This window comes from Carcharhinus amblyrhynchos, unplaced genomic scaffold (genome assembly GCF_965287045.1).
Source record: "Carcharhinus amblyrhynchos unplaced genomic scaffold, sCarAmb.v2.hapA chromosome_102, whole genome shotgun sequence".
Taxonomy (NCBI): Eukaryota; Metazoa; Chordata; class Chondrichthyes; order Carcharhiniformes; family Carcharhinidae; genus Carcharhinus; species Carcharhinus amblyrhynchos.
The window spans coordinates 345,518-366,363 of NW_027649842.1; the positions used below are offsets into that span (position 1 = coordinate 345,518).

Sequence of the window (20,846 nt, forward strand, 5' to 3'; positions counted from 1 at the left end):
CTCCACTGCAATCACATCCTTCCTATAGCGTGGAGACCAGAACTGCACACAGTCCCCCAGCTGTAATCCTAACCAGTGTTTTATACAGCTCCATCACAACCTCCCTGTTCTTCTATCCCTCGATTAACAAAGTATCCCTTATGCCTTCTTAACCACCTTACCCCCTCCGTGCTGCTGCCTTCAGGATCTGAACACACACACACACACACCCCGCCAAGGTCCCTCTGTGCTTCCTGGCGTCCAGTCATTCATTGTTCTGCCTCCCAAAACACTTCCAGGTTAAATTCCATTTGCCACCATTAAAATCATAGAATCCTGCACTGCAGGAGGCGACTGCCATTCGGCCCATTGACACTGCGGCGGGTCTTTTGGGCACTCTCACCTTATCCTCGTAACCCCATACATTTAGAGCTAATCCGACCATAAGACACAGGAGCAGAATTAGACCACTCGGCCCATCAAGTCTGCTCTGCCATTCAATCATGGCTGATATTTTTCTCATCCCCATAACCCCTGATCCCCTTATTCATCAACAACCTCTGTCTTGAAGACACTCAATGACAGCCTTCTGCAGCAAAGAGTTCCACAGATTCCCCACTCTCTGGCTGAAGAAATTCCTTCTCATCTGTTTTAAAGGATCATCCCTTTAGCCTGAGGTTCTGCCCTCTGGTTCTAGTTTTTCCTACTAGTGGAAACATCCTCTCCACATCCACTCTATCCAGGCCTCAAGCTTCAATAAGATCCCTGCCCTGCCCCCCTCATCCTTCTGAACTCCAATGAGTACAGACCCAGAGTTCTCAACCGTTCCAAACTCTTCATTCCAGGGATCATTCTTGTGAACCCCCCCTGGATCCTTTCCACAGCCAGCACATCCTTCCTTAGAAACGGGGCCCACAACTGCTGCAACTACACATCTTTGGACAGTGGGAGGAAACTGGAGGGCTCGGAGGAAACCCACGCAGACACCTCTGTCCCTCTAACCATCACTGTTTGTAATCTAAGGATTTCCTCCCCACTATTTGCCCCACCACCAATTTTCACTCCACCTGTCAACTTACTGATCGTTCCTTCTCTACATTTCAAAAGGATTTCACTCTAGTGAGTGTTTTGAAAGTACTCCACCAGTTGCTACACACGTTGGAAGCTCTTGGGCGAGTGAAAAGTATTGCCAAATAACTCTTCCATTTCAAAATCTCCCTCCCCACTGCAGAGTGGAAAACCTATTTGAAGGACAATTCTCAACCAGCAACACATCGCCAATCACTGACACAGATTGCTGCAATTCATCAAGTTTTATTGTGTGAAATTACAGAAAGTATCATTACAGGAGATTTGCCGTACATAAGAGTACCTGCAGTGTTCGGAGGGTATAGACTCCCGCTGCAATCAGCTCGAGACAGAGTTCCAGCTACACAGCCAATGTGGCTTAAGTGAGATGAGGCCCCCTGGAAGTCTGGGACGGTTTGTAGGGATGGGGGGATTCTACAGGTCCTTGGGTCAAGGGTCAGGAAGATAACCCGTTGGTTTCTCTTGTGCTTATCTAAGCATTTTCCAGCTTCAATTCTCCATCCATTATCCGGTCAATGGGCACCTCCATCTTCTCACATCGCATTCCAGGATTAAGGCTCCTTCAGTTTCGCCCTCAGCACCTCATTGTCCTGTCGAATAGCCTGACTATCGGCCAGGATTTTCTCCAAGTTGGCCAATGTCTTCTTTCCCATCTCAGACTCAATCTGCCAAAACAACACAGGCGTTTGCTCAGGTCACGGGATAGAGTAAGAGTTCACTGGAGTTCACTAGAAAGGAGTTATAAGGAGATAGTCACTCCTAGGAATAAGTCTTGGGTCACTGCCAGGAAGAGGGGCAAAAAGCAGTTGGGGGGACAATCCCCTGGGGCTGTTCCCCTCCAAAATAGGTTCTCGGTCCTGGAGGCTACAGTTGAGGAGAAATCAACTGGGGATAGCCAAAGGGAGCAGGTCTCTGGGGGTGAGCCTATTGGCAAGCCTCAGGTGGTTAGGGGTAAGAGATTGGGCCTTGTGATTGGGGACTCCACGGTTATGGGGACGGATAGGAGAGTTGGAGGTAAGGGTAGGGACTCTGGGCTGGTGTGTTGCCTACCAGGGGCTGGGGTCCAGGATGTATCGGACAGAGTATTCAGGACTCTTAGGGGAGAGGGAGATCAACCCCAAGTTATAGTTCATGTGGGGACACATGACATAGGGAGATTAAGGGAAGGGGATATTAAGCAAAGATTTATGGAGTTGGGGTGGAAACTCAAGGCGAAGTCAGAAAGAGTAGTTATATCTGGACTCTTGCCTGTACCACGGGATAGATTAGAGAGGAATAGGGAGAGGGAAAGTTTGAACTCGTGGCTGAGGGGATGGTGCAGGAGGGAGGGGTTCAGGTACTTGAGCAATTGGGGCTCATTCTGGGGAAGGTGGGACCTCTATAAGAGGGATGGTCTACACCTGAACCAGAGGGGAATCAATATCCTGGGGGGTAAATTTGCAAAAGCGATGCAGGAAGGTTTAAACTGATTCGGAGGGGGGGAGGGATAGTGAGGAAAGGGGGTGAAAGTGAGGGGGGCATAGTTGGGGAATGCAAGGCACGGCATAGTGGGGGTGGGGCGGAGCAGGGTTTGAAATGCGTGTACTTTAATGCGAGGAGTATTCGCAATAAAGTGGATGAACTTGCAGCGTGGATCAGTACCTGGGACTTTGATGTTGTGGCCATTTCTGAGACTTGGATAGAGCAGGGTCAGGAATGGATGTTGCAGGTTCCGGGGTACAAATGCTTTAGTCGGAGTAGAGAAGAAGGTAGAAGGGGGGGTGGGGTAGCATTGCTAGTCAAGGACTGTATCACAGTGTCGGAGAGAAAGTTTGATGAGGACTTGTCAGTTGAGGTAGTATGGGCGGAGATTAGAAATAGGAGAGGAGAGGTCACCCTGTTGGGAGTCTTTTATAGACCTCCTAAAAGTTCTAGAGAGGTTGAGGAAAGGATTGCGGAGACAATCCTGGTTAGGAGTGAAAGTAATAGGGTAATTGTTATGGGGGACTTTAACTTTACGAATATTGATTGGAGTTGCTATAGTTCTAGCTCGCTAGAGGGGTCAGTGTTTGTACAAAGCGTGCAGGAAGGTTTTTTGTCTCAGTATGTAGACAGGCCAACTAGAGGTGAGGCTATATTGGATTTGGTGCTGGGAAATGAGCCAGACCAGGTGCTAGACTTGGAAGTTGGTGTGCATTTTGGTGATAGTGACCACAATTCGGTTACGTTCACCTTAGTGATGGGAAGAGATAGGCGTGAACCTCGGGTCAGCAATTTTAGCTGGGGTAAGGGCGATTATGAGGCTATCAGGAGTGAATTAGGAAGCATGGATTGGATTAGGGGATTGCAGGGACTGGGAACATCTGAAATGTGGAATTTTTTCAAGGAGCAGCTACTGCGAGTCCTTGATAGGTATGTCCCTGTCAGGCATGGTGGATTTGGTAGGGCTAGGGAACCGTGGTGCACTAAAAGAGTTGAGTCGATGGTTAAAAAGAAAAAGGAGGCTTATGTTCGGATGAGATTGGAGGGCTCAGATAGTGCACTAGAAAGCTTTAGATTGGCTAGGAGGGAGTTGAAGAGTGAGTTGAGAAGGGCTAAAAGAGGACATGAGAAGACTTTGGCCGATAGGATTAAGGAGAATCCTAAGGCGTTCTATAAGTATGTCAAGAACAGAAGGTTGGTCAGGGCAAGATTAGGGCCAGTTACAGACAGCAGGGGGAAGTTGTGTGTGGAACCGGAGGAGATTGGAGAAGTATTGAACCAATATTTCTCTTCGGTGTTCACGCAGGGGGACATGAATATAGCTGAGGAGGACATTGGGTCGCAGGGGTGTAAAATAGAAAGTATTACGGTTGATAAAGAGGATGTGCTGGAAATTCTTGAGGGGCTGAAAATAGATAAGTCCCCTGGTCCGGATGGGATCTACCCTAGGATTCTCTGGGAGGCTAGAGAGGTGATTGCAGAGCCTCTGGCTCAGATCTTCAGGTCGTCATTGGTCTCTGGTGTAGTCCCGGAGGATTGGAGGATAGCGAATGTTGTCCCATTGTTTAAGAAGGGGAACAGAGACTTTGCCGGGAATTATAGACCGGTGAGTCTTACTTCTGTTGTGGGCAAGGTTTTAGAAAAAATTATTAGGGATAGGATTTATAGTTATTTGGAGTGTAATGAATTGATTAGAAATAGTCAGCATGGTTTTGTAGCAGGTAGGTCGTGCCTTACTAACCTTATTGAGTTTTTTGAGAAGGTGACCAAAGAGGTGGATGGGGGTAAGGCAGTTGACGTGGTATACATGGATTTTAGTAAGGCGTTCGATAAGGTTCACCATGGTAGGCTTCTGCAGAAAATGCAGATGTATGGGATTGTGGGTAATCTAGGAAGTTGGATCAGGAATTGGCTATCAGATAGGAGACAGAGGGTGGTGGTGGATGGTAAATATTCATCATGGAGTGCAGTTACGAGTGGTGTGCCTCAGGGATCTGTTTTGGGGCCACTGTTGTTTGTAATTTTTATTAATGATCTGGATGAGGGTATAGTTGGGTGGATTAGTAAATTTGCTGATGACACCAAAGTTGGAGGTGTGGTAGATTGTGAGGAAGGGTGTCATAGTCTGCAGGGAGACTTAGATAGGTTGCAGAGCTGGGCCGAGAGGTGGCGGATGGAATTTAATGCGGAGAAGTGTGAGGTAATTCATTTTGGTAGGAGCAACAGATGTGTCGAGTATAGGGCTAACGGGAGGACTTTGAATAGTGTGGATGAACAGAGGGATCTAGGTGTGTGTGTACATAGATCCCTGAAAGTTGGGAATCAAGTAGATAAGGTTGTCAAGAAGGCGTACGGTGTCTTGGCGTTTATTGGTAGGGGGATTGAATTTAGGAGTCGCAGTGTAATGTTGCAACTGTACACTACTCTAGTGCGGCCGCACTTGGAGTACTGTGTGCAGTTCTGGTCCCCGCATTACAAGAAGGATGTGGAGGCGTTGGAGAGGGTGCAGAGGAGGTTTACTAGGATGTTGCCTGGTATGGTGGGGAGGTCCTATGAGGAGAGACTGAGGGATCTAGGGTTGTTTTCGTTGGGAAGAAGGCGGCTAAGAGGGGATCTTATTGAAACATATAAGATGATTAGGGGTTTAGATAGGGTGGATAGTGATAGCCTTTTTCCTCGGATGGAGAAAGCTAGCACGAGGGGGCATGACTTTAAATTAAGGGGGGGTAGCTACAGGACGGATGTCAGGGGTAGGTTCTTTACCCAGCGGGTGGTGAGGGATTGGAATGCCCTGCCTGCTGCAGTTGTAGATGCGTCTAGTTTGGGGGCGTTTAAGAGATCTCTGGATAGGTTTATGGACGAAAAGGGATTGGTATAGGCTAGTGGGTCATTGTTTTTGTAACTGGTCGGCGCAACTTCGTGGGCCGAAGGGCCTGTTCTGCGCTGTAATGTTCTATGTTCTATGTTCTATGTTCTATACCAGACACTAATTTACTCAGAGAACCCATTGTACGTGCACAAGAAATAGGAGTGGCCATTCAGCCCTTCAAGCCTGCCCCACCATTCAGTACAATTATGGCTGATCTACGCCAGCCTCAGCTCCCTGTGTCAATTCCACATCGCCCTCTATTCCTCCATCTGTCAACTATTTATCCATCTTCATTTTAAATACTTGTAATGATCCAGCCCCCAGCACCCTTTGGGGCAGAGGATTCCAGAGATTCACCACCCTTTGCGAGAAGAAATTTCTACACGCCTCAGTTTTAAATGAGCGGTCCTTTATCTTGTAGCCATGTCCCCTTGTTCAAGACCCTCCCATTAATGAGAACGTCTCAACCGGTCAAACTCCCTCAGGATCTTATATGCCTGAATAAGGTCACTGTCATTCCCTTTACAACCAGTGTATCCTTCCTGTGACAAGGACTCAATATAATGCACAATACTCCAGGTGTGGTCTCACTAAGGCTTCTATTCAACTGCAGCAGCCATATATCCCAGAGGGATATGGGCCAAACACAGGCAACTGGGACTAGCTTAGTGCGATGGAGGTTCATCTTGAGATGGCAGAATTAAACAGAAAATAGGAGCAGGAGGCGGCCATTTGGCCCTTCGAGACTGCTCTGCCATTTATTTTGATCATCCAACTCATTAGCTTGATTTCCCACACGCCCTGGCCTCCCTCCCTCTCCCAGTCCCCCATATCCTTTGATTCCCTTTGCTCCAAGAACTATATCCAACTGTTTCTCGCAGGTGTTGACTAGCTTAGGTGGTAAGAACAGAAGGCAGCATGGACAATTTGGGCTGAAGGACCTGTATCCATGTCGTAAACTTCTGACTCTATTCATATCCTCTTCACAATAACTGCCAACATCTCATGCACCTTCAAATGCAGTGGCGTTAGTGGTACTGTCACTGGGCTAGTGATCCAAAGAACCAGGGTAATGCTCTGGGGACCCGAGTTCCAATCCCATCATGGTAAACGGTGAAATTTAAAATCAATAAAAATCTGGAATTAAAACTCTACGATGACCCTGAAACCATTGTCAGAAGGACCCATCTGGTTCACTAACGTCCTTTAGGGAAATCTGCCGTCCTTACCCAGTCTGGCCTACACGTGACTCCGGAGCCACAGCAACGTGGTTGACTCAACTGCCCTCTGAAATGGCCAAGCAAGACACAGTTCAAGGGGCAACTAGGGATGGGGAATAAATGGTGGCCTTCCCCACAACCCATGAACGAATAATGAATGCGCTCATTTCCGTTACTAACCTTGTGTGCAGAACTTGATCTAAATACTTGGTCTGAAGGCCCAAATACATGGCATCCCTTGTCTAATCTGCTAATTACATCCACAAAATACTCCAAGATCAAAGCGAAAACCTACCACAAACACAAGATTCCCACCTGCTCTTCCAAGTCTCGCACTTCCCTCATGATAGTACCAGTATCCTCGATAGTCTGGATCAACTGGCTGCAATTCTATAAATAAACACAATGAAAATCACTCAGTTCGGCAATCCTGCAGAAACTGCAAAATACAACTACAGTAATATTAAAACTGGTTCTACACTCACTGAACGCATGCTCAGTCTCTCTGCAGTCATTCTAAAATCTCATGAAAGAACAATCGGCCACTCCAGACATACACTGATCCATCCCCCATTACAGGGCAGACACCCCGCTTAACCCCAAACACACTGTCATAGAATCCCAACAATGCAAAAGGAGGCCATTCAGCCCATCGGGTCTGCACACAATCCCACCCAGGCCCTATTGCAGTAATACCAGATATTTACCCCACTAAACCCGCTAACCTATGCGTCCCGGGACACTAAGAGACAATTTAAGAACATAAGAAATAGGAGCAGGAGTAAGCCATCTAGCCCTTCGAGCCTGCCCCGCCATTCAATAAGATCATGGCTGATCTGTCGCTGCTCAGTTCCACTTTCCCGCCCTCTCCCCATAACCCTTAATCCCCTCTCTTATCAAAAACCCATCAACCCGCGTCTTAAAAATATCTAGCGAGGCAGCCTCCACTCCAATTTAGCATGGCCAATCAACTATCCTGCACATCACTGGGAGTGTGGGAGGAAACCAGAGCACCCAGAAGAAACCATGCAGACACAGGGAGAACGTGCAGACTCCACACAGACAGTGACCCAAGCCGGGAACGGGACCTGGGTCCCTGGCACTGAACAGCAATGCTAACCACTTGCCACCATTCCATGTCCTGCCCCAAAATACACACCCCAATTACAGAACAGCTTCCCCCTCACCTCATACTGTCCCACCCCCATTACAGGACAGATCCCATCCCTGAAACAGTCACATCCCCCATTACAGGGCAGACCATCCCCCCTCACTCCAAATGCACACTGTCACATTACAAACCAAATGCATCCATTACACGCTGGGCACACATATGCGCCCACGTACTCAAATCCATGCCCGCAGTCCCCAATCCTGCCAAGACAGTGAGATCATTGGAGCGGCACAGCGGTTAGCACTACTGTCTCAACGCCAGGGACCCGGGTTCAATCCCTGGCTTGGGTCACTGTCCAAGCGGAGTCTGCATGTTCTCCCGTGTCTGTGTGGGTTTCCTCAGTGCTCCAGCTTCCTCCCACAGTCCAAAGATGTTCAGGTTAGGTGGATTGGCCATGATAAATTGCCCCTTAGTGTTAGGGGGACTAGCTAGGGTAAATGCATGGGGTTACAGGGATAGAGCCTGGGTGGGATTGTGGTTGATGCAGACTCGATGGGCTGAGTGGCCTCCTTTCTGCATTGTAGAGATTCTATGAGAGCGGAAATTAGACCTATTACAGGTACTGGAAATCTGAAATTGAAACAGCAATTTCTGGAAATACCTGGCAGTATCTGTGAAGAGAGAAACAGAGGTCATGTTTCAGTCCAATGGTCTTTCAGCAGAACGCCTATTAGCCCGAAACAGTAGCTCTATTTCTCTCCGCATACACACGCACACACACGACCTGAGCTGAGGATCACAGTGTCACTCCATAGCTATGCTGGAATTTATCTGTGATTTGGATTATTCTGCCTATTTCCTGCAGAGAGACTGCTTAAGATGTGTACACTTTCCAACCGTACCTCATGGAGGGCCGCCAAGTACTTGTACGCTTTGCGAACTGCCTCATCGCGCTTAGCATCCTGCAAAGAAAGAGCAGCAAAGTCAGTGACACCAGAGGGGCTCCGTTAATCACACAGGAGACTGAGATGGTGAGTCAGAGAGGCATGAAAGGAGGCAGAGTGTCAAGGGGAGCAGAACCAGAGAGAGGAGGAGGAAATGGGGATAATCACAATGTTTTATTAAAGGGGAAATGGAGTGTAAAAGTCAGAAAGTCTTGCTCCAAGTGTACAGAACGTTGATGAGAAGACACGAGGAGAGCACAGTAAAAAATTGCAGCATGCTGCTGCGCAGAGGGACCTGGGTGTCCTTGTGCAGGAATCTCAAGGAGTTGGTTTGCAGGTACAGTAGGTAATGAAGGCAGCAAATGGAACTTTGTCCTTCATTGCTAGAGGGATGGAGTTTACAAACAGCGAGGTTATGTTCCAGCTGTATAAGGTGCTGGTGAGGCCACACCTGGAGTACTGTGTACAGTTTTGGTCTCCTTACTTGAGAAAGGATATACTGGCACTGAAGGGGGTGCAGAGGAGATTCACTAGGTTAATTCCGGAGTTGAGAGGGTTGGCTTATGAGTAGACAGGGGCTATACTCATTGGAATTCAGAAGAATGAGGAGAGATCTAATAGAAACATATAAGATTGTGAAGGGAATAGATAAGATAGAAGCAGGGAAGTTGTTTCCACTGGCAGGTGAAACTAAAACTAGGGGGCAGAGCCTCAAAGTGAGGGGGAGCAGATTTAGGACTGTGTTGAGGAGGAACCTCTTCACACAAAGAGTTGTGAATCTGTGGAATTCCCTGCCCAGTTGAGGTTACTTCATTGAATGTTTTTAAGGCAAGGATAGAAAGATTTTTGAACAATAAAGGAATTAAGGGTTATGGTGAGCGGGTGGATAGTGGAGCTGAGTCCATGAAAAGATCAGCCATGATCTTATTGAATGGCGGAGCAGGCTTGAGGGGACAGATGGCCGAGTCCTGCTCCTAGTTCTTATTTTCTAATGTTATTAGTCACCTCAGCCTACCCTTCATCAAAACAAAATTCTGCTGCAAAACGTGAAGACAAGCTCCGCTAACTGACTGACTCCAGAACTAGGGGTCAGAGTTTGAGGATAAGGGGTAAACCTTTTAGAACTGAGGTGAGGAGAAATTTCTTCACCCACAGGGTGGGGAATGTGTGGAATTCACTCCCACAGAAAGTAGTTGAGGCCAAAATTTTGTGCGATTTCAAGAAAGAATTAGATGTTGCTCTTGGGGCTAAAGGAATCGAGGCAATATTGGAGAGGGAAGGGGGAAATCTGGATATCAAGTTGGCTGATCAGCCATGATAATGAATGGTGGAGCAGGATCAAAGGGCCGAATGGCCTCCTCCTGCTTCTAGTTTCTATGGGTTCAGTGTATTGACATCAGGAGCAGTTCAGAGAGGGTTCCCTGGCCTGATGAAAGACTAGTTTGATAAGGAAAGGGCTGAGCAGTTTGGGTTTATTCCCACTGGGGTTCAGGAGGATGACAGCTTCCTGAAGGTGGGAGGATTCTGAGGGCGATTGAGAGGGTGTTTCCACCTGCTGGGGGCGCGGAGGTGGAGAGCGGGTTCACAGTTTCCGAATCAGAGATCTCCCAATTCAGACAGCGACGTGGAGGAATTTATTTACTCGGAGGGTTGCTTAGTTTGTGCAATCCTCGTCCCAGACAGCAGTGGAAAACGGCTCAGTGCATATCGTCAGGACTGCTTTTTGATCAACAAGGGGATCGAGGGTTATGCAGGGGTGGGGGGTGATCAGGTGGGAAAGTGGAGTTAAAACCACAATCTTATTATTGGGGCAGCAGGCTCGAAGGGCCAATGGTCACCTTTTGCTCCTATTTATTGATCAAGAATTGTTAAACTTCCGCTCATCAGCAGTCAAGGGACTACCAGAGAAATTCCCTTTAAAAAGACAACAAAATGACGTGGAAGGTACAGAATAAAAAGGCCCCAGCTCCCAACACGTTAACTGTGCTTCAGTCTCCATGGGTGAGACACGCTGATGCTGCAAAGTTGAGTTTGTGAAGTTGAAGATGATGTAAAAAATTGTAAAAACGCTGGAGGGAAAAGCATGGCGTGGTCCCTTTAAAAGCCGGTGTTTTGATTCAGTGCCAGAAGATTTAAAACACAAAGTACACACAGAGTCCCGGATGAAACATTTATATCAAAATGTCAAGCTGTCATCCCAAGAAGGCAACATGTTTGTGTTTGAGTCCATTTAAAACAGGCACTCGGCGACCAAGAACCTATAAGATTTAAATTTGATGTTGAAAAAAATCAGACCAATCCTATTGTAGGAAAATTGATAATCATCACAGGTATAAAAGAGAATGCAAGAGGGGAAAAACAAACAGGAAATAGCAACTGCCATCTCTTAAGCTCAGAGAGACAGCAAATGCTTCCAAGGACTGGGTTAACAGCTCTCAACCCTGTCAGCATATATCTTAAGAAAACGCAACATGTAACCAGGGAAAGGTACCAAAAAGAATTTACAGACCGAGAAATCATCCAAGAAATTCCAGAAGGTTTCGAAAAACACAAAACCTGGTTTTATATTTTTTTGGGAATGACTGAATTCTGTTATTACTTTTTTGGTTAACGAATGGATACTGTGTTTATTTGAACAACATTCCAGTAGAATCTTATTTTATTCAGGGTGTTAGTCGTTTAGTTAAAGCTCCTGGTTAGTTAAATAAATGACTTAAGTGTTCATTTTAAAGTGAGTGCGGGGTATTTCTGTTAGTTACCCACTAAACATTACTGAAGAACAGTTGACACCTTCCCACACACTTTTAACAGTTTACGAGGCGAGGGATTCCTATTTGGGGGATCCGTCATCATGTCTCAAAAGTGGGACAACCTCTGCGTTGGAACCCTGAGCATTCCCAGCCTTGCCTGTCGCTGACCAAACAGACATGCAGACGGGTTGAGTGGCACAGCCGAGCTGCCAGACCTGCTCCTCACCATGGGGACAATGTGACCGAATCCAGTCCTTGCTCCACATTTCACTGCTGCTTGCAGTCATACCTTAAACACCAGCTCATCCGTGACTGCGAACGTTCGCTCCAGCTTCCCTATCAAGCTGTTAATTTCTTTCTGAAGCTCCTTAGTGTCCAAGAGGATCTGAGGAAACAAGAATGCACAGGATTGAACAGGACCTCCATGACGATCGCACGTTCGAGCGAGGAAGCTGTTCCGAGTCCCACCAATACCCCCTGGACTCCAACATTTTCACACAGGGTCACTTCGCCCAGAGAAGGCGGTTTCAGCAGTCAATAAAAACTACGAACTTCCCAATCACAAACTGAGAAACAGGCCAGACAGAACGAGAGAAGGGAAAAGGGAGGAAAAAGGAAGCATGGAGCATGTGGCCTTGGGGCAGGGAGGGATTTTGCAGGGGTCCGAGGGGCAGTGGGTAAGGGAGGGGGAGTTGGTAGTCAGTGGGGCAGTGGGTGAGGGCAGGGCAGGGCAGTTGGTAGTCCAAGGGGCAGTGGGTGAGGGAAGGAGTTGGTGGGTCCGAGGGGCAGTGGGTGCAGGGCAGTAGCTGAGGGGGAGGGTGAGTTGGTGGGTCTGAGGGGCCTGGTGTTTCAGTAAATTAACTGGTTTGGATATCAGTTGCTGTGATTTTCTTCAAGAACGTTCCGATTTTATCACCAGCAACATTTCCACAATTGAAAAACAAAGTGATGGAAACACGTGGCAGGCCTGACAGAGACAGGGTTCAGCCTCCATTGGAATCGCGCCCTCCTTCAGAACCAACCTTTGTAATCTCCTCTTTCTGCTTCTTGATATTTTCTACAATCTCCATTATCCTCTGGGTGTACGCCGATCGAGCCACATCCTTCGACAGATTCTCATATTCCACCAACTGCAATTTAAAAACATGTTTCACTCCCAGTTCATGGAAAATTCACCCCCTGCCCCCAAAGGTCAACGCAACAGGGTCAGCATCATGACAGGAACTTCAGAAATTAAATCCAGGCTGACGGCCAGAACAGGACGGGAACATTCCAGTTCCCATCTCGTGGGGTTTACCCACTGGCCACTCTGTCCACCGTCCCACCAACACTCCCACACCTCCCATCAGGAAGGGTGGGATATATACCATCATGAACGGTCGGTCCCTACAGGGAGTTCTGACTAACAACGGGACCTCAGCGTACAAGCCCACAGATCCCTGAAGGTGGCAGCACAGTGATGAAGAAGGCATACAGAGTGCTTGCCCTCATTAGCCCGAGCACAGAATATAGGGGCAGTGAGGTCTTGGTTCATAAAGTACGGGTTAGGCAGCAGACGGAGTACTGCATACAGCCCTGGTCGCCACACTATCGGAAGGATAGGATTGCACTAGAGGGGAAGTGGAGGAGATTCACCAGGATGTTGCCTGGGACGGAGTGTTTCAGCTATGAAGAGACTGAATAGACTGGGGTTATTTTCCCTGAAGCAGAGGGGACTGAGAGCGGGTATCTAATAGAGATGTATAAGATTATGAGAGGTACAGACAGGACAGATGGTAAGAGTCGTTTCACTACGGCAGAGGGGTCTAAGACTACAGTCAAGGTTAAAGGGTTCAGAAGGGATTGGAGGAGAGATTTTTCACTCAGAGGGTGGTGGAACTACGGAATGCGCTGCCTGAGAGGGTGGTGGAGGCAGCGGGTATTCTCACAACATTTAATCATCTGGATGAGAACTCAAATTGCCAAGACATAGCAGGCTGTGGACCACACACTGGTCAATGAGATTGATATTTGATGGTTGGCATAGATATTGTGGGCCAAAGGGCGTATGTTTGAGCTATATAACTCTACCCCTGCCCACGGTCTCCCGGCGCTCCCTCAGCACCGACCCTGCCCACGGTCTCCCGGCGCTCCCTCAGCACCGACCCTGCCCACGGTCTCCCGGCGCTCCCTCAGCACCGACCCTGCCCACGGTCTCCCGGCGCTCCCTCAGCACCGACCCTGCCCACGGTCTCCCGGCGCTCCCTCAGCACCGACCCTGCCCACGGTCTCCCGGCGCTCCCTCAGCACCGACCCTGCCCACGGTCTCTTGGCGCTCCCTCAGCACCGACCCTGCCACAGTTCTCCCCACTCCCTGTTCCTCCAACATTCCCGCCAGCCTATGGTTACCTTTGCTGAAACAGAGGCAGTTCCAGTGGATTTTCAGCTGACGTGAAACTACAAACCAACCTTCAAAAAAGTCACACGTTGGATGGACAGGAATGAACTCACCAGCTGTTTGTACGTAATCTCTTTCCTCTTCATCTCTTCAGCCGACTGTTTGATCTTCTCATGTACATCTTTAATCTCCGCCAGTTTCCGTGACGATTCCAGCTGTCAGGTAAGAGGATGATTAGGAAGGTGAACACTGAACAGCAGGAAGGTAAGCAGCACAAACTGAACACACTGCACTGGCTGAGTGGAAATCCCGATATGAACACAGAACTTCCCCACTGCACTGTGACAGAGGGGTCAATCTGACACGGGGCTGGGGTCACCGCACAAACTTCAACATACGTGACAAAGCCCCGTTAAAACCAGGCATTCCCAGGACAAAAAGGTGAAAGATCAAGTTGCCACAATCCCAGATGACCATAGGTTGTTCAGCCCTTTGAGGGGGAGAGCTGAAAGGAGGTGATTTAACCCGAGGATCACCACACCTCGCGCCAGGGGCAAGGCTGAGAACATAAGAAATAGGAGCAGGAGTCAGCCATCTAGCCCTTCGAGCCTGCCCCGCCATTCAATAAGATCATGGCTGACCTGAAGTGGATCAGTTCCACTTTCTCCTCATAACCCTTAATCCCCCTATCTACCTGCGTCTTAAATATGTTTAGCAAGGAGGTTATTATTGAAGGCTCAGTACAGAAAGTGAACCCACACTGCTGATGTCAGTATGCATCGCTGACCATCTGATGGGAGTCAGGGGCAGGGAGGGGGGAAGAGAGAGAGAGAGAGAGAGAGAGAGAGAGAGAGGGGGGAATCGGGGGAGGGGATGCTGTCGGGGCTCGAGGAGCAGTTTGTTGAGTGTTCGGTTACCTCGCGGTTATCGATCCGCTCCCTCAGCCGGCGGTGTTCCTCAATGAGGGGCACTCGACGTTTCTCCCACTGATTGGCCAGGTTGACTATCCTCTGGGCGCTGCTTTCTATCACACCCTGGTAAAGACACAACACAGGCAACGCTTACCCAGTTACAGCATGCTCACAACAAAGAGGGAGGCCATTCAGCCCATGGCCCCTGTGCTAGCCCGCTGCTGGAGCGCATCACCTGGTGCCATTATTGTGCGGTGATGCAAAAAAAAAGGACCTTGTTTTAAAAAGGAAAATTCAGTTTAATCAAACATACGAGAGAATATCACAAGACGGAATAATTCCCTGTGGCATCAGGTTGTTTCAGAGAAGATGCGATTCCCACTGGCCCAGGAAATCATGGGCTCAACAACTCACAGCCGGATACAGGATCTGTGATCCAAGCTGATACTGGAGGGTTGGTGCTGCCCAAGGTCAGCATCGAACGAGCGCCACACTGAGTGCATGCAGACATTCAAATTAGGGATAGGACGAGGCCACTCGGGGAACCCCCCTCCTCCCCACAACACCATGTTTTCCTTATCTTCTGGGAATCTAAAATACATCCACATGCCATTTTATCATAAATGCAGCCCAATCCGTTACGCAAACCAGCCTCCCATCCATTGACTCTGTCTACACTTCCTGCTGCCTCGGGAAAAGCAGCCAGCATAATTAGGGACCCCACACATTCTCTCCACAACCTTCTTCCATCAGGAAAAAGATACAAAAGTCTGAGGTCACGTACCAACCAACTCGAGAACAGCTTCTTCCCTGCTGCTGTCAGACTTCTGAATACACCTACCTTATGTTAAGCTGATCTTTATCTACATCCTAGCTATCAGTGTAACACTACATTCTGCACTCTCTCCTTTCCTTCTCTATGAACAGTATGCTTTGTCTGTATAGCACTTAAGAAACAATGCTTTTCACTGTATACTAAGTGTGACATTAATAAATCAAATCCGTCACTCCTTTGAAGAACTCCAATGAATTGACCAAACATGATTTCTCTTTCACAAAACCATGCTGACTTTGTCCAAATACCTTGAGCTTTATCAAGTGCCCTATTTTAATAATAGTGGCAAGTTACTCACCACCTGACTCTCCAAAGCCTGTCCACCATCTAGGAGTGTCAAAAGTGTGATGGAATACTCCCCACTTGCCTGGATGGGTGTGGCTCCAACATCACTCGAGAAGCTCAACACCATCAAGGACAAAGCAGCCCCACTTGATTGGGACCACATCTACAAACATCCATTCCCTCCACCACCGATGCTCAGTACACACTGCTGCTGCTATCTACAAGATGCACTGCAGCAATTCACTAAAGATCCTTAGACAGCACCTTCCAAACCCACGACCACTTCCACCTAGAAGGACAAGGGTAGCAGATACCTGGGAACACCGCAATCTGCAAATTCCCCTCCAGATCATTCACCATCCTGACTGGGAAATATATCACCGTTCCTTCGCAGTCACTGGGTCAAAAACCTGGAATTCCCTCCATAACAGCATTGTGGGTCAACCCACAGAACGTGGACTGCAGTGATTCAACAAGACAGCTCATCACCACCTTCAAGGGGCAACTAGGGATGAGCAATAAATACTGGACAGCCAGTGGCACCCAAGAATAAATTATCAAATGACTAACACTACATTCTGCACTCTCTCCTTTCCTTCTCTATGAACGGTACGCTTTGTCTGCATAGCAGGCATGAAACAAAATCAAATTAACTTTCTCCCCATGACAGATGTTAAGCTAACAACTGGCCTGTTTCTTGCTTTGTATCTCCTCCTCTTTTTGAATATAGAGGTTACATTTGTTATTTGCCAATCTACTGCAGTCTTTAACAAATCTAGAAATTTCTGGTCATCTAAAACCAAAGCATCAACTATCGCACTCAGCAGCCACAAGCCCCTCGGATGGAGACTCCGGGACATATCAGCTGACAGACCCAACAATTACAGAGAGGCTTTTTCCCCTCGTGGGAGAGCCTGGGACTAGAGGGAATAGTGTCAGAGTGAGGGGGTCGCCCACTGGGGACAAAGATGGGGAGGAATTTCTTCTCTCAGAGGGGAGTGAGTGTGTGGAATTCTTTCCCACAGAGGCCTGTAGAGGCTGGATTGTTCAGCATGTTCAAGACAGAGGCAGATAAATCTTTTATCAGGAAGGGAATGGATGGTTATGGGGATAAGGTGGGAAACTGGGAGTTGAGGATTATCATATCAAATAAATCAATCTAATTGCATGGTGAAGTAGACTTGGACAGAATGGCCTCCTTCGGCACCTGCAGACTTATGTGCTAAGCAAGTGCAGGACCAAGGGGGAGAGCACTGAACTGTCCGGGGTAGGGGCAGAGAACAGGGCCAAAGGAGTGCCGCACTATGGGGGAAGGAGGGAGCACCGCACTGTCAGAACAATCACAACGCAGGGTCATACCCCAACTCCAGCAACACTGATTATTTAACACACAGATTTCAATCCATCCGGGTGCAGAGATGCTGCATCAGATGCACTCAGGCTAACCCCCTGCCCGCACCACCTGCACCCCCCCACCCTGCATCACACACGCCACCCCCCCCCCCAGCCCCGTGACACGCTCCGTTCCTGTGAGGTGCTGAAGGTACAGAGATGAGTTAGTTCAGCGAGAGTGCATTTGATCTAATTTTCTTCTCTTGACCCTGGACAGAACTCATTCACTAAAACCACCAGAAGAAAAGTGGATTCCTGAGGATACAGTTCCTGGTTTCTGGAAAACCTACCTGTAATTTCACCAGGTTATTCCCTGCATCTGGAAGGAGCTCCAACGTCCTCCGCTTCACTTTAATCAGCTCCTCCTTCTCGGAATTCGTCTGTTCGACTACCCGTGTTTCCTCTTCAACCTTCAGTCAAGAGAACACCTCATAACACAATCCACAGTGTGCCCCCTCCCAGAAACTGCAGCTCCCCACCCCTGCCCCAACACCTAATCTGTCCCCCAGACCTCGACTCCTCATCCCCCAATCTCTCCCACGACCTGTAGCCCCCAATCAGTCCCCCAAAACCCCAGCCCCCGACCTGTCCCCCAACCCGCGGCTCCCAACCCCATCCCTGACACCCAGCATCTCAGGACTGCAGCCCCCCACCGCCTGTTCCAGACCCTGCCACCTGTCTCTCCCACCGCCTGTCTCTCCCGTCTGTTACAGACTCCCTCCGCCTGTCTCTCCTGCCCTCTATCACAGACCCCCTCCGCCTGTCTCTCCCACCGTCTGTTGCAGACCTTCTCCGCGTGTCTCTCCCATGTGTTACAGACCTCCTCCACTTGTCCCTCCCGCTGTGTGTTACAGATCCCCTCCGCCTGTCCCTCCTGCCCCACTGCCAGCTACCTCCCTGCTGTTTGCTGGTGCAGAATGATCAGTGGCCAATTCCAATTCAATACCTGAGTAATGTTGACCATCAGATGCTTCATGTCCTGTGCCACCTCTTCACAGCTTCCCGTTAACTGATCCAAGTGTTGTTGGAAAGATCTCAATTCCTTCTCCTGGTGAGCTTTAATATCCTGCGAACAACACACGAAATGGGATAGCAATCAACCATTTCTCCATTCAATGTCCCTGCTTATAGAATGAGGCCATTCAGCCTCTCCCAAGCCTGTTGCACAGAAACAGGATGACACCCAGGCCCATTCAACCCTTCCAGCCTGTTACACAGGAACATCAGGATATTCAGCCCCTCCCATTACACAGGAACAGCAGGGCATTCAATCCCCCTCCCAATGAAGGAGGCCATTCACCCTTCCAGCCTGCTACACAGGAACAACAGGCCAATCAGCCCCTGTCTCAAGTCTCACAGAAACAGGAGGCAGCCCATTCAGCCCTTCTCAAGCCTGTTATATAGAAACAGGAGGCCATTTAGCCCCTCTCGAGTCTGTTACACAGAAATGGAGGAGCCCCACTCTATTTAATATAAATAAGAACAGTAAATGCTGGAAAAGCTCAGCAGGTCTGACAGCATGGGTGGACAGAGAAAGAGAACTAATATTAAAGTCCCTTATCATAAGTTATAAGACATAGAAGCAGTATTACACCATTCAGCCCATCAAATCTGCTCTGCCATTTGATCGTGGCTGATACGTCCCTCATCCCCATAACCCTTCAACCCATTACCAATTAAAAATCTAACTTCTCCTGAAATTTACTCACTGTCCCAGCATTCACCGCACTTTGGAGTGGCGAATTCCAGATTCACAACCCTTTGGGAGAAGTAGTTTCTCTTCAACACCGTTTTAAATTTGCTACCCCTTATCCTAAGACTAGGGCCTCTCGTCCTCGAATGTCCCACAAGAGGAAGCATCCTCTCCATGTCTACTTTAACCTTTTATCATCTTGTAAACCTCAATTTGATCTCCCCTCATTCTTCTAAATTCCAGAGAGTATAAGCCTAAACTGTTCAATCTCTCTTCAAAAGACAAACCCTTTATCTCCGGAATCAATCTAGTGAACCTCCTCTGAAATGCCTCCAATGCCACTTCATCTTTCCTCAAATAAAGGGGGCCAAAACTGTGCTGAAGGGAGAGAAAGAAGGTGATGAATTATATATTAGCAGGGATCGGAGCAGCGTGGAAGGTCAGAGATAGATGGGAACTGGGAAGATATTTCAGGTAGGGTATATTAAAGACAGTGTTAATGGCAGTGTAAGGACTAGCAAAGGTGCCAACATAGCAGAAAGGCAAGATAGCATTTTCTATTTTGTTCAGTATTCTGCTTTCAATTAAATTTTATTTCCCTGGACATTATAGTTTTATAGTGGCAATGTCACTGGACTCAATCTAGAGGCTCAGGTTAATGTCCTGGAGATATGGATTCAAGATCTGGAATTTGAAAGCTAGTCTCAGTAACCGTGAAATTATCATTGATTGTTGCAAAATAAAACCCATTCACTAATGTCGCCTTAAGGGAAAGAAATCTGCCACCCTTACCCGGTCTGGCCTACACGTGACTCCAGAGCCACAGCAATGTGGCTGATTCTTAACTGCCCCTCAAATGGCAGAGCAAGTCACTCCACTCGAGGGCAATTAGGGATGGGCAACAAGTGCTGGCCTATCCAGTGACACCCACACCCCAAAACTGGGAAACAATTGAGATTCTTCATTCCACATCAAAATGGAGTAGTTCTGTTAACTTTAATCTGATGTGGAGCTGCTGGCGTTGGACTGGGATAAACACGGTAAGAAGTCTGACAACACCAGGTTTAAGTCCAACCGATTTATTTGCTAGTAAACTCACAAGCTTTCGGGGTTTCTCCCTTCGTCAGGTGAATGGGGAGTTCTGGCCTCAGACAGAGCATATAAAGCACAGACAGTTTACAGATTACTGATTAGAATGTGAGTCTTTACACCTAACCTGCTGTTCAGGTCTTAAAGATGCCGACAATGTGAGTGGAAACAGCATTAAGCACAGGTTAAAGAGATGTGTATTGTCTCCTATAGCCAAGTTCTGCACACGAGGACGCTCTCAACAGGGATCATGTCGCACTATCTGTAACCCCCATAACTTGTCTGGGTTTGCAAAACCTCATTTACTGTACTGTCAAGAGGCAATACACATCTCTAACTTAAACCTGGTGTTGTCAGACTTCTTACCAACTTTAATCTGCCCACTGTACCAATCAGCACATTATCAGATCGTATCAGAACTGTTATATACTCAAATGGCTGCTTTAAGAACTGATCACATGATTTGATAGCACTGTCATTGGGGTGTTGCACAGGCTGCTGTTTTACTTTGTTTGTCCTCTATACAGGAAAAAAACTCAATAAACCCATTGTTGTTAGTTTGAATCTACACGTGCAAACTATACTTTTTTCTTCTTGTTTAAGACCCACAATCCCCAAGATCTTTAGGACATTTACAGGCACAAGTAGCAGACGACTGAGTTCTCACCTCCTCAGATTCCCGCGATGATAAAGTGCTTCCAGCTGCCTCCAGCTGACAAACCATCTGCTCTGTCTCCTGGTAAAAACAAGCAGAGGGAGACAGTATGGGACACAAGAGGCACAAACCAGTAGAGGTTTACAGGTGACCGTGGGATCAAAAACACTAGAAATAGAAGCA

At 48.0% G+C, this 20,846-nt stretch overlaps 1 protein-coding gene across 1 annotated transcript in view; it reads right to left on the reverse strand.

Moving 5' to 3' along the window:
* Positions 1–1,273: 1,273 nt before the first annotated feature.
* ccdc22 (CCC complex scaffolding subunit CCDC22) overlaps positions 1,274–20,846 on the reverse strand; it is a 33,274-nt gene continuing 13,701 nt past the window's right edge. The window contains exons 8-17 of the mRNA XM_080182938.1: positions 20,676–20,744; positions 18,173–18,292; positions 17,517–17,636; positions 14,721–14,837; positions 13,917–14,018; positions 12,449–12,556; positions 11,716–11,811; positions 8,635–8,694; positions 6,934–7,008; positions 1,274–1,733 (exon numbers count right to left, since the gene is read on the reverse strand). Of these exons, the coding sequence (XP_080039064.1) occupies positions 1,620–1,733; positions 6,934–7,008; positions 8,635–8,694; positions 11,716–11,811; positions 12,449–12,556; positions 13,917–14,018; positions 14,721–14,837; positions 17,517–17,636; positions 18,173–18,292; positions 20,676–20,744 (981 nt within the window). The 3' untranslated portion in view covers positions 1,274–1,619. The remainder of the gene's footprint in view (positions 1,734–6,933; positions 7,009–8,634; positions 8,695–11,715; positions 11,812–12,448; positions 12,557–13,916; positions 14,019–14,720; positions 14,838–17,516; positions 17,637–18,172; positions 18,293–20,675; positions 20,745–20,846) is intronic.